The sequence below is a fragment of the Mastigoproctus giganteus genome, chromosome 14 (genome assembly GCF_048544385.1).
Source record: "Mastigoproctus giganteus isolate SK-2022 chromosome 14, ASM4854438v1, whole genome shotgun sequence".
In the NCBI taxonomy this organism is placed as follows: Eukaryota; Metazoa; Arthropoda; class Arachnida; order Uropygi; family Thelyphonidae; genus Mastigoproctus; species Mastigoproctus giganteus.
Window position 1 is genome coordinate 81,281,193 of NC_143588.1, and position 14,454 is coordinate 81,295,646.

The following is a 14,454-nucleotide window of genomic DNA, read 5'->3' on the forward strand; positions in this document are numbered from 1 at the left end:
GATGATGTTACCCATTTCTGGCTTATGTTACCAATTTATGGACTAATTCAATGGAAAAGTTCGGTGAAACACAAGTAGTTGCTCTTGACATCTCAAAGGCTTTCGATTGTGTTTGGCATAAATGTCTTCTAAACAAGCTTCCATCTTATGGTTTGCCAACTGTTTTTAGTAATTGGTTATCCAGTTTTCTCTCTGATGGCTCACTGAGGGTGATGGTAGATGGCTCTCTGTCTTCTAACTTCTCCACTAATGCCGGTGTCCCCCAAGGTTCAGTTCTTTCCCCCACTCTTTTCCTCTTGTATATTAATGACCTTCTTCCATTGACTGGAAATCCTATCCATAGTTTTGCCGATGATAGCACATTACATTCTACTTTCCATTTTGAGAAACTTTGCCCTCTTCAATCAGCTTCAACTTCTCGAAAATCTGCTACCAATTCCTTAAATGCCGATCTTCAGGTAATTCTCCAGTGGGGCAAAGACAACTTAGTTGATTTCAACCCTTCTAAAACTCAGTCTTGTCTTATATCTCGCAAAAAGGATTCTTCTGCTCCTACACTTATCTTTAGTGACACTCCGATTTCTAGGCAAAATGATATATCTCTTTTGGGGATTACTCTGACTTCTAATCTCTCTCTTGGCACAAGCACATTACAAATATTGCTTCCTCTGCATCTAAAAAACTTGGTTTTCTCTTTCGCTCTCGGCGTTACTTTTCTTCCAAACAGCTGCTCACTCTGTATAAATCGCAAATCCACCCTGCCATGAAATGTTGTTCCCACGTCTGGGGTGGTGCCCCCAAAACCTCTCTCAGGCTTCTTGATTCCATTCAGAAGAGGGCATTTAGGTTAATTAATGATTCATCTCTAACAGAGTCTCTCCACTCACTGTCTCATAGACATACTGTTTCTGCTGCATGCTTCTTCTACAGATACTTCCATGGGCACTGTTCTTCTGAACTGGCTTCTATAATTCCCGCTCTCTTTCTTTCAAAACAGTCCAAACACGTGCTGACACCAGCTGACACCAGCCAACATCCATTTACTGTCCAACTTCAAACTCACAGAACCAACTTTTCATCTTCCTTGTTTATTCATTCAACTGCCGTTTTCTGGAATAACCTTCCTTCATACGTATTTCCTGAAAATTACAATCTACAGAAGTTCAAGTCCAATGTCAACAAATATCTTCTTTTGTCTTCTCAACCTCCAACCGAAGCACGGTACTAAGTACTATAGGTTCTAATACCTCTCGTGTTTGGGGTTCACATAAAAAAAAAAAAAAAAAATACCTAAAAATTTAATGATTTTTGAGGGGGGGGTTACTTCAGAATAGATTCTCATTTACAACCAATTCTTTGGAGGTTGTGCATGGAACAAATGGCAAGTAATAGGATTTTGAAGATTTCACATGCAAACCAAAAAGTTTGATATAACCCAGGAAATCAATCAATTGAGCTATACAAGATGGACTGAATTCACCAGCCGACATTACCTGTTAAGAAATATGATAGAGTTGGTGGAACAACTTGATAGAAAAGGGAAGAGTATAGTCAAAAACAACAAGGCCAAAGGGGTTCCTCTCTTTGTAGCACAAGAGCTGATGTTTCAAATGTAGGTCATAGATCAGTTAAAGAAAATAAAGGTGCAATTATAAAGTAACTGCTAAATTAAATTCGACAGGAGCCTTAAGATGTAATAAGTTCTGGAGAAGATCTATGATAGGATAGCAGCAGTGAAATCAAAGGCATCAAAGATTCTTTTTCTATAATAGATGAAATGGGCTGATGAAGGCACATCATTTCAGTTGAATGAGCTGACGTAAGAGAATGAATGGATAGACAGTAGCCTAAATGCAAAAATTTTCTTGGGAAATGTTTTCAAGATGATTTATTCAAAAAAATGTTTTAGTAGGGGAAAGCAAATGGTGAGTATGTGTGTATAAATATATAACAGTAAATGCTTTAAAATCCAGCACCTTTGAGGACTCTGAGAGGCCACTTTTTAAAATTTTCAGATTTTTGAGGGCTATATTTAGTGGTTGAGCAGTTTTAGAGGACCATATTTCATTAAATATTAAGCACAAACAATTGAACTTATTTACATCTGTAAGTATTTATAATGACTATTTTGTCATTCATCTGTTTTTTTTTTTTTTGGCTGGTAGAATCTAAACTATATGTATGGTGCAACGGTTGTAACTCTCATCACAGAAGAACAAACTTGCCCCTGTTAACGAGTTGTGCTGGAGAGGCTGCCTACTATCTAATGAGAGACCCATTAGTCCTAAAACAGGCTCTCATATTAATCTGATCATTTAAACAAATGGCCAATTACCCTTTTCAAGAGAGCATCTCTTTGAAAGTTGCAATACTGGGGCAACTTATTGCAAAGGCAAGTTTGTTCTGCTGTGAGAATTAAGATCATCACATTATCTATGCAATTTAAATCCTGCTGGCAGGAAAAAAAAACAGATTTCACACATTTTTTGCTATTTGAACATGAGATAGAACCTGTTCAATGTACTGTAATTTTCAGAATGTTGAAAATAATCAACATTCTGACATCCACAACATTCATACATGATGGTTGAAAATTTAAAGTTTGGAATTCAATGCTAAAAGTAAACCTTTACTTTAGTGCTGAGCTGTAAATCAGAACAAATCTTAAAAGTAGGTTAAACTTTTATAAAAAGTACATTCATGTATATAAACTAACATTAACACAAGCAAAGAACAAATAAAACTGTGTGCCAAGTCTATAAACAAAAGCCAAGCACTACTGCAAAGCCTTCAATGAGTGTGTCAATACTGAGTAGTTGTTAATTTCATGTGCATTTGGGTTTACAGCATTCACTGGTTGACCACTTAAAAATGACCATGTGTATGTGTTATGGCACAGTGCCTTGAGTGCACAATGAACTTAGATATGTGTTGCAGCACATCACTCTTAGTGCTGTTTTATGTTTATATGTGTAAAGACAGCAAACATGTTAAAAGATAGCTAATTCTGAAAGCATCTTATAAACAAAGAAATGTCACTTTTTTTCATAAATTCTTAAAGACAAATGCAATCATTGATACAAGTGATTGATTTCTAAATATTTCTATTTAGATTTTAAATAAATATATTGATTTTAAAATTTTAGATATATATTGGATTTTAAAACGTTGATTTTTTTTTTCTTATAATGTAGTAGATTTTAAAGAACTGAGGATCACAAAGTACCAGATTTTACAAAGTTTACTGTATTATAGTACAAGGTATGGCAATAAAGTTCCAGGACTTGTGCTGTTGGAGTCATGTTTGATGAGTTTGAAAATAAAGGGGAAGTAGTATGCTGTAGTTGTTCAAACTTCCTCTAACATATGGTGTTACAGAGATTGTCCAATAGGCTGACAGGTTGCAAGTAACAACCAGTTTTGTTAGTAACATTAATGCTCAGTGTCATAATTTTGCAATGGAGCAATGAAAGAATATCAAATTTTGCTTTTAATGAAAATCTGCAACAGAAACATATGAAATGTTAAAAACTATTTATGGTGATTAAAGTAATACCAGTGTGGTTGAATGGTATAAGCAGTTCAAAGATGGATATAAGGAAGTTCACGATTACCCAAGAAGTGGGCATCTGTCAACCTCTCAAAATGAGGACAGAGTTGCAAAAGTTTGTGAAATTGTGTCAAGAGATTATCGTTTGACCCTCAGAATGATGGCTGATGAGTTGAATGTGAATAAGGAGACAATTTTTTAAATTATGCATGAAGGTTTAGGGAAAAGGTGTGGGCAAAATTGTGCCACACAACCTCATAGATGAGCAGAAGCAATAAGAGTATCATCGTGCAAAGACTTCACTTCATCCAGACTTGTCAAGAAAATCCTAATTTCTTTGACTGTATTATCACTAGAGATGAGTGTTGAGTGTTTCAGTATGACCCAGAGAGGAGGCATAAGAGCATGCAGTGAACTTAGGCGCCTCCGTAGCCAGGTGGGCAGGAGCAGCAGTGCGTAGCACACGCTTCTTAATTAGACCGGGGTTCGAGCCCGTGCCCACCAAATACGGAGGATGCGGAAAGGTCAGGGAATGACCACCGCATATCCCTGGAGCAATATGGCCTTAGTTGCTAATGCTCCTAAAAAACCAAATAACAGCAGTGAACTTCAAAATCATCACCAGGGCCCAAAAACATTTTGTTTACAGAAGTTCAGGATCAAGACGATGCTGATCATGCTTTTGGACAAACAGGGTGTAATTCACAAGGAATGCATAACTGAAGGGGAGAGAGTCAATACTGTGCTTTTTATACAGGTACTTCAGAATACTGAAGTGCACTTCCTAGTTGAGGCCACGATTTCGAGAGAATGGCAGCTGGTTCTTGTTGCATGACAATGCTCCCACCTATTCTGCACTTACTGTGAAGACATTTCTAATGAAAGATGGCATCATACAGATCAACCATTCACCCTCCTCTCTCCTGATCTAGCACAGGTGAATTTCTTCCTCTTTTCCAAGGTTGTTTATTATTTGGTTTTTAGGAGCATTAGCAACTAAGGCCATATTGCTCTGGGGATATGCGGTGGTCATTCCCTGCCCTTTCCGCATCCTCTGTATTTCGTGGTCGTGGGCTCGAACCCCAGTCTAATCAAGAAGCGTGTGCTATGCACTGCTGCTCCTGCCCACCTGGCTATGAGGCATCCTCTTTTCCAAGGTAAAAACTTCTCTCAAAGGAAAGAAATTTCAGGTGTACAGGACATAAAGAAAAATGTAACCACCATACTCATCATCTCTTTGGATACCTTCACTGACTCTTTACAGAAACTTTTAGAATGGTGTAAAAAGTGCATTCAATCAGATGATGATTACTTTGAATAAAAATAAAACCAGTTTTGAGATCCTTCACTTTGTGTTCTTTTTATTGCACCAGCCCAGGAAATATATTACTATTCATCGTATACATACATATATATAAAGACAGACAGACAGACAGATTTATGTACACTTTGTAAAGATGCAGACTATGAAAATTTTAACATTATCTGTTCATAAATTTTGCCACTTACGGTTTGTCTCTCATATCTAATCCTGAATAAGCTGTACCATCCAAAGGTTCATTATATTTCCCACATACATTTCCAAAGCTGTCCTGACCATAAATAAGTCTAAAATAATCGCCAACAAGAAAAGAAAATGCCGCTATAAATATCTGAAATTTAGGAAAAAATTAAAGAATTAACATGGAAATTTTCAATGATATATTGAAACTTCTTTTTTTATTGTACAGATGCAAACTATGAAACTATACACTTAAAAATAATTATGCAGCAAGTTTCTTACATATCCCTGAACTATAATTTTTATAATTATGTCAATAAAAAATGATAAAATCAGAAGAAAAATTTAAGAATCATTGTTCTTGAGTAATAATTCACTTTCAGTGCTTAGTGCTGAAGTCAGAAAAAAAGCTGGATAGAGCATCAACTTTCATGAGAAATAATTTAATACCATATTAGATAAATTATAGAATGTCTTAAAATACCGTGTGATTGGACTAAGTTTCAATAGCAAAAGCTTAATTTACGGTACTCACCTTGGATGATCTGTAGTTGTTATTTGGGTGAATGAATGACTAAATATTTTGGGTTTGAGTAATTTAAAGTTAAGTAGATTAATTGGTAAGTTTACGGGATGAGAATAAATTAATTAAAAACAGAATTAAAATATGCGCAAGGAAGCAGAAATGCACAAATCCGTCCCTGGTTGTCATGGAGAATTAATTAATTAAGAACTCTAAAATACAGTTCATCTATTTCACATTAATTAATTAAGAACTCTAAAATATGTGAAATAGATGAACTGTATTTTAGAGTTCTTAATTAATTAATTCTCCATGACAACCAGGGACGGAGTTGTGCACTTCTGCTTCCTTGCGCATATTTTAATTCTGTTTTTAATTAATTTATTCTCATCCCGTAAACTTACCAATTAATCTACTTAACTTTAAATTACCCAAACCCAAAAAATTTAGTCATTCATTCACCCAAATAACAGCTGCAGATCATCCAAGGTGAGTACCGTAAATTAAGCTTTTGCTATTGAAACTTAGTTTAATACTATATTGAATTTTTTGGGAAAAAAATACTGAATAACGGAGTACAATGGTGGTGATAACATTTCAGCAATAAAAAACAATTTACATCTACAGTAATACCCCGAAGTTACGCGATAGGTGGGTCCGACGAAAATCGCGTAAGTCGAATTCGCGTAAGTCGGGGTACAACTTTGCATATAAATACGTATAAATTTTGTTTAATTGGGACCAAGGACTAACAAAAACACTAGTTTAGAAGAAAAATATTAATAAAATTGCAGTTCTTTATACATATTAATACAAAATATGTATTAAAAAAACAAATGACTTACGTTAAAAAGTTATTTCGATGTCGATGGCTTCATAAAATCTAACAAATTCGTCTGACGACACAGCGCATTCCTTTTTTTCACGCAGAATTTCTTCGTAGAAAGCTAATAATTTTTTTATTCCTTGCTTTGTAGCTATAACGCGTTCTTCGTTGGAGTCTATGTTTTCTAAAATTTTTAAGCCCTTTACAATTGAGATCTTTTCAATTTTCAACCTGTCAAGTTTGCAATTGTCATGTGCTTTTCGCCGTTGCTTCATTTAGGTCTGTACCACGTGCAATATCACATGGTCTTTCATTTCGCTCAAAGCATTTCACAATTTTAGATTTTTTCTCTATCGACAGAGGCGGACTGGCCATAAGCCTTACCGGGGAAACCCCGGTGGGCCAGTGTGATTTTGGCCATAAACCATAGTATGAGGCCACTATAAATTTTCCCGGGTAAGAATTTTTGATCCAGTCCGCCTCTGTTTATCGATAATTGCTTTTCTTTTTCTCTCTGAATCTGCAGCGTCTTCACCAGGACGCTTCCTTTTCACACCTTTTAATTAAGTATTTTACTCATTTTTAGGGAATAAAGCACAATTACAAAACGAGGAGCACGCTTGATACGCATAAACAAAGCTGCGCGCATGTAGCAAGTGAATAAACAACACCGTAAAAGCAGAGATACACTATTAACACCTCACATTTCTAGGGGTTACTACCATAAAACAATAAAAACCCAGTTGCGTTTCTGCTAGTGAAATCAGTTATAAACTGGTAGTAAACTCGATCTAATTGCATTTGCGATTATACCGATAGCTGGAATTGTGTTGGTTTTTACGTTATTATGGTGAAATGTGTTCCCCTTCACTGATATAAAAAACATAAAAGCAGCAAAGTTGAATTTTGTTTATCTTTCGCTCTCAATCTCCGCCGTCGCACCGGATATCGATAACATATGAAAAACGACCTTGAAGATAGTGGGCGGCAGCGTTGCCAAACGAAAAAATCAAGAACCGCGTAACTCCGAGTTCGCGTAAGTCGGGGTAGCGTAAGTCGGGGTATTACTGTATTTTATATATTTGAAATAATCTAATAAGAGGTATATGCAAAATACAAATATTCTAGGTAGTACAGTCATCCTCTAAAATCACACCTCAGGACCTGAGCTTTGCTGGTTCTTGGAATTTTCCAGATTTCAGGTGGTCATATTATAGTGCATAAATCAAATAAAAAGAGAACAATACTGCAGTTTATTGCACAAAGTACTTAACAGCATATGCTACATCTAGGGAAAAGTAGCATGCAGTATGCTTAGTCATTCTTTCCTAGTGTCACCTGTAAAGAATTTAAATAGCTTTCCTCTGCCCCTCATGTGTATACAGGGTGTCTCAAAAATACACGGCATAACTTCAGGAATGAGTTCCTCATATGTAGACAATAAAAATATTTTATATCAACATAGTTCCGGAAATGCTTGGTTTCCGAGTTTTGAAGGTCTGTCTATGACACTTAACTGATAATATCACCTTATAGTAATTGTTCAAAATGTCCACCTTCTGCCTGAATACAGGCCTCACATCAACGTCTCATGGACTTGCGAAGATGATGCCAAATTCCAGGCATGTTTCGTATTGTCTCACAACCTGCCACAATTCGATTGCAGAAAGTTTCAACATCAGCTACCAGAGTCGAATACACCAATGACTTTAAATGGCCCACAAGAAGAAATCTAGTGGGTTTAAATCAGGTGAGCGTGGAGGCCAGGCAATTTGTCCACCTCTACCTATCCACCGACCAGGAAACCTTCGATTCAGGTAATTGCGGACTAGGTGGCTGAAATGTGCGGGAGCGCCATCGTGCATGAAGTATGCTTGTTGATGAATGATCAGTGGCATGTCGTCCAAAAAATCAGGCATGTTGTTTTCCAGAAAGTTTCTGTACACCTGCCCTGTGAGTTTGTTTGGAAGTACATGGGGCCCAAATAACTTATCACCAAAAACACCCGCCCAGATGTTGAGGCTGAACCGCTGTTGGTGACGTGATGGAAGAATTGCATGTGGGTTTTCCTCAGCCCATACATGCTGATTGTGAAAGTTTTGGATTCCGTCTCGTGTGAACTGTGCTTCATCTGTGAATATCACTAAGGCAGGAAAGTGAGGAGTTGTACCACACTGCTGCAAGAACCACTAGCAGAACATTACTCATGCAGGGTAATCTGCTGGTGACAAGGCCTGTACCCCTTGCAGATGATAAGGATACAATTGGTGTTCTCGCAACACTCTCCAAATAGTCAAACGTTGGACAGCCAGTTGAATTGCCATTCTGTGTGTGCTGATTCCAGGAGTGGCATGCACAACATCCAAAATCTCCTCCTCTACTTCAGGAGTCGTAGATCTTGGTCGTCCTCTGTCAACAGCACGAGGTGTAAAGTTCACATGTTCACAAAGGCGGCGATGGTTACCTTCTGGGAACCTTTCGCGGTACAAACGACGAGCCTCCAGAGCATTACTGCCCGCCAAACCGTACATAAAGTCATATCCGCTTGCTCCTGATTTGAGTACATGTTCGGAATGGAAAACCACCAGATTCTGTTAGTACCTCGTGATGAAGGAAATCACCTGCGGGAGATAAGACATTGTGGTTAATAACTCGGAAACCAAGCATTTCCAGAACTATGTTGATATAAAATATTTTTATTGTCTACATATGAGGGACTCATTCCTGAAGTTATGCCATGTATTTCTGAGACACCCTGTATATTTGATAAACCAATGCACAGTATCCTAAAATAACTTCACCTAGTCTCTGTAGAGTTTCTTTAAAATGCAACCTTTCCCAAAACAGATAATGACCTGCACTCACATTTTGAATACCACAATCTGTTGGACAGCTTCTTTTAAGCAACATATTTAAGGATAATTGTGGGCTAAAAATACAAGTAAAATGGATACAAACACAAAAATTACTAATGTAAAAAAAAAAAAAAAAATTAAATATTACTGGCCAAGTGGAGCATCAACAGCATGTCATTTCAGCAAATAGCCAATATAAGAATCTGATTATACTTAAGCAGTTTGCTCGATTCACTCATTTCTCTAAAAATAGTCAGAAAATAGGTAATGCCAGATAAAGACTGCTGGAAACTGCAGGTTTAACTGTATACAAATAAACTTTATAAATAAATAGTATGGGGTTAGTTGCATTTTAATGAAAATGCCATGAGATGCTACTTACCAAAATAACCAGAAATGCTATAAAAATTATTAAGCAGGCTATGTCTGTACATCTTTTAGTTTTAATAGAATCTTCAGAAGACTCCTGATAAAAGAAAACATAGTGCACATTAAAAACATTCTTTCTTGTTAATCTGAAACTACATGTTTTACATGTAAAATTTTGAAAATTTTCTCTCTATTTTAAATGCAGGAAAATTATAAAGAAACTTTGTTACTTTGTAGTTGAATATCTCAGTATGGGTAAAATCCAGTAAGATTTATTTCACCATCAAACAGAATATAAGTTCCAGTACAGATCAAAGTGAGATTGTTGTTGTTGTTATTTGGTTTTTAGGGGCATTAGCAACTAAGGCCATATTGCTCCGGGGATATGCAGTGGTCATTTCCTGACCTTTCTGCATCCTCCGTATTTGGTGGTCACGAGCTTGAACCCCGGTCTAATCAAGAAGCATGTGCTACGCACTGCTGCTGCTCCTGCCCACCTGGCTACGGAGGCGCCGTCATCAAAGTGAGAATTTCTCTGTATAGAATATGAACCCTTATGCGGGTGACCTTACAACTTCACTTGAAACCAGGCAACTAGAACCATGAGTGAAAGAGATTTTTCTTTTAATTCCTCCAGCCACTAAGAGGAGCTAAACTGAATCCAGATGTTTTGAAACAAGTCACAAGAAGTGAAGTTATTATAAGCAACTGCATATCTGAAATTTCAATGATAGATGACAGGAAGCATATACACTCTTGCTTAAAAGTTTGGAATCGCAGTATATGAAAACAGTTTTCATTAATTTTTTTGAAATTAGCTATGACAATGTAAGATTTAATATAAAACACACCACACCACAAAGTATTTTGAGATTTTTTTATTAAGCAGAATTGAAAAATTTACAGCAAAAAATATTGAGATGATTAATATTAACAACTATATTGATTTTCCACCAAAATATCCTCCACGAGATTTTATCACTGTCTTACACAGATGTGGCATTCTGGCAATTAATTTTATAATAGTGTCTTTCTAACGTTATTCCAAGGGATCTGCAAGATTCTCCATAAATTTGTGGAGGTGGGCAAAACTTAATGGAATTATACAGTGGTACCTTGGTTTGCGATCATAATTCGTTCCGGAAACGTGCTCGTAATCCAAAGCACTCGTATATCAAAGCGAATTTCCCCATAAGAAATAATGGAAACCCAGATGATTTGTTCCAAAACTCAAAAATATTCATATACTGTAAAAATGATTAATACAAAATACATACCTTTTTATATTTTTAATATTTAAATTTAATATACATAAAGCAATCGAATTTATTAATTATTGGGTAGGACGACTTTCACTGTCTCTAATGGAATCACTGCTATCTGTTGATTTTTTCTTTTTGTGCGACTTTAACAAGGAATCTTTCCAATGACGCTTGCTTTTGCCTCCTTTTGAGGATTTCACGGAAATCAGATTCATCGCTCGCACTATTACAAAACGAGGAGGCACGCTTGATACACATAAACAAAGCTGCCCGCGTGTAGCAACTGAATAAACAACACCATAAAGGCGGAGATACACTATTAACACCTCACATTTTACTAAAGCACATTTCTAGGGGTTACTACCATAAAACAATTTCCAGTTGCGTTCCTGCTAGTGGAATCTGTTATAAACTGGTAGTAAACTCGATCTAATTGCATTTGCGATTATACTAGCTGGAATTGTTGGTTTTCACGTTATTATGGTGAAATGTGTTTCCCCTTCATGGATATAAAAAACCATAAATACATTTTCAAAATCTTCTCTTCATTCCTATCGAGTTGCGTTCGGTTGGGGTGATTCTGCGTTCGACTGCCATTTCTTGTAAACGCAAAGGCTAATTGTGCATAAGCGAATTCGGTTCGTGTTATATAAGATATCGTTCCCCTATTTATAAATCGTGTATGATCGAATTCGTGTAGTGTAAACACGTGTTATACGAGAACTGACTGTACTCGTATTGCAAGACCTCGCTCGTTTATCAAGTTAAAATTTATTAAAAATTTTTGCTCGTCTTGCAAAACACTCGCATACCAAGTTACTCGTAATCCAAGGTACCACTGTATTATGGCCCGCGGCCCAGATCTGGCCTGTGGATATTTCAATTAGATCGTAAAAATTTATGTTTATATTATATCTCAATAAAATTAATGAAAAACACATTTTACAGATTAATTTAACATTTGTCGGTTGATTAATAGTGTTGATGCCTCTGTGTCGTCAGCTTTGTCTTGTTAGATATTAATTCTGTTATTTCCACTCAAAGCTATTCTTTGAAACATTGTTAAAATAATCTGTTAATCTTGACCCTGTCATTAAATAGCAATATTGACAGGGTCAATGACAGGGAAAATAGGCATTAGAGACAGTAATTATGGATTTCTTAATTCCTTGCCAGCCTGCACACCAACCCTGATGTGCAGAGTATGGGAGTAAAGATCGCCCTAGGCTTCCACTACACAAGAATTCCAATCCAGGATAAAACCTGGCACCAGCAGCATGGTGTAATGATTGGTATTGGTAAGATCCTGAACCAGCCTGCACATGAACCCTGATGGTCAGAGTATGGGAGCAAAGGTCAACCCTCGCGTCTACTATACAAGAAACCCAGATCCAGGATAAAAACACGACCCTATCCTATTGGTTAATGGAGTTAATCCCTCTACTATAAATTAACTGCTGGCAGCCTGTATGCACATAAAGTTTCTGGTAGCATCAGTAAGAGGAGGCTGTTAGCAGGTATGAATTTAATCTCTTTGTGTTACCTTAAGATTTCCTGTTTTCTATTGTAACAGCAATTCAAAACTTAATACTTTAGAATCGTAATTTGAAAATTGTAATATTGGTAATTGCAATTGTATTATTGGTAATTGTAACTGTAATATCCTAAAATATTCAAATTTGTAGCCCTTTCTGTTCTCCCCACAGCATGGTCTGATGATGGATATTGGTAAGATACCCGAAATGTCACCTTAAACTATATTATAATTAATAATATAGTTTTATTTTATAATAACTTAGTTTATTAGGCAAGCAGTCTAATAAACTATATCATTACTTTCACATGCCGACCGGGCTAGCCAGGTGGGTAAAGTGTCTGCCTGGCAACCCAAAGGTCGCGGGTTCGAATCCCGCCTCGGGCTTGGATCAGAGTAAAAAATGCAAAAACTTTGGGAGGTGCACTATGGCCACAGAAGCCGATGCACCAACAACTAACAATAAAAAAAATAATAATAAAAAAAATTACTTTTGCATGCTATAACAGTAATATGAATATAATAATAACCTTTGTTAAAATATTTCATAAAATTTTAAGACACGTCAGTGCTTGCTCACTTTAATATTCACGAGTATTTTTTTTATTCCAGTGACACCATAAAAATCATGTTGAAGTTGATATCAAAAAAAAAGAAAAGTTGATGCTGAGTGTCGTGTTTTTAATGAGGGGTGGCCATTAATTACTTTTTTTCCCTGCTCAATGATACTTGCACATGTCTTATTTGCAATGAAGCCTCGTTGGTGTTCAAGGAATATAATGTGAAACATCACTACAACACAAAACATCCCTCAAATTATGATAAATTTCAAGGAGCTCTGCAGCAGAACAAACTCCAAGAACTAACCCAACCTTTTCCAAGTGAACAACAGAAGATTAGAACTTTTACTCATCAAAATTTATCTGCAGTCAGAGCTAATTTTCAAGCCTCCCAAATCATTGCTGAAGAAGGAAGGGCCTTTATGGATGGAGAATTTGTAAAACAAATTTTTTTACAATTGCAAAAGTATATCATGAGAAAGTAAAGAATTTTGTGACTGTAAGTTTATCATCAATTGTAATGAGAAGAATTGAAGATTTAGGAGCCGATGTTTAAAATCAACATGTAGACAAAGTTTGTGAATTCGCACATTTTTCAATAGCAATTGATGAGAGGGAAAATACAAGCCATACAGTTCAATTACTGATTTATATCCGAGGTGTAAATTAAAATTTTGCAGTAACTGAAGAGCTAGTTGCATTAAAAAACTTGAAAAGTACAACAAACAGGTGAAAATATATTTTTGAATGTGTCAGAAGCAATTTCCAGCCTCAAATTGAATTGGGATTTGCTATCAGTGGTTACGACGGATGGCTCTAAAAATTAGGTCGGTACTAAAATTGGGTTCATGGGTCAGCTTCATAAACATCTTGAGAGTAAAAAATATTAAAAAAACAATGCAATTTCATTGTATAATTCATCAGCAGTCTTTGTGCGGAAACTTTCTGGGCGTAGATTCAGTCATGTTAACTTATCAACAGTTAATTTTATTTGCAAGACTGGTCTGAATTGTCGGCAATTCAAAAATTTTCTTGAAACAATTGAGAATGAATACGGTGATGACTTGTACCACATTGAAGTACAATGGTTGAGTCAGGGTAACACATTGAAGCAATTTTTTGAACTTAGGATCAAAATAGATCTGTTTAGGAATGAAAAATTAAAACCTGTTCCAGAACTGTCAGATCTCAAATGGTTGAGGAACCTTGCTTTAACAGATATATATGAACGCCTGAATTTTCTTAATTGTTTGTTAGTTATTTGGTTTTTAGGAGCATTAGCAACTAAGACCATATTGCTCCGGGAATATGCGGTGGTCATTCCCTGACCTTTCCGCATCCTCCGTATTTGGTGGTGATGGGCTCGAACCCCGGTCTAATCAAGAAGTGCATGCTAGAATTTTCTTAATATGAAACTACAAGGACGAGACAAACTTGTATAATAATGTCAAAGTATTTGAAACAAAACTGGAGT

General features: G+C 36.2%; 1 protein-coding gene across 1 annotated transcript in view; it reads right to left on the bottom strand.

Moving 5' to 3' along the window:
• Positions 1-14,454, bottom strand: part of Ctl1 (choline transporter-like protein 1) — a 159,467-nt gene that overhangs the window by 123,308 nt on the left and 21,705 nt on the right. Inside the window, exons 3-4 of the mRNA XM_090388702.1 lie at positions 9,638-9,721; positions 5,060-5,202 (exon numbers count right to left, since the gene is read on the bottom strand). Of these exons, the coding sequence (XP_090244828.1) occupies positions 5,060-5,202; positions 9,638-9,721 (227 nt within the window). The remainder of the gene's footprint in view (positions 1-5,059; positions 5,203-9,637; positions 9,722-14,454) is intronic.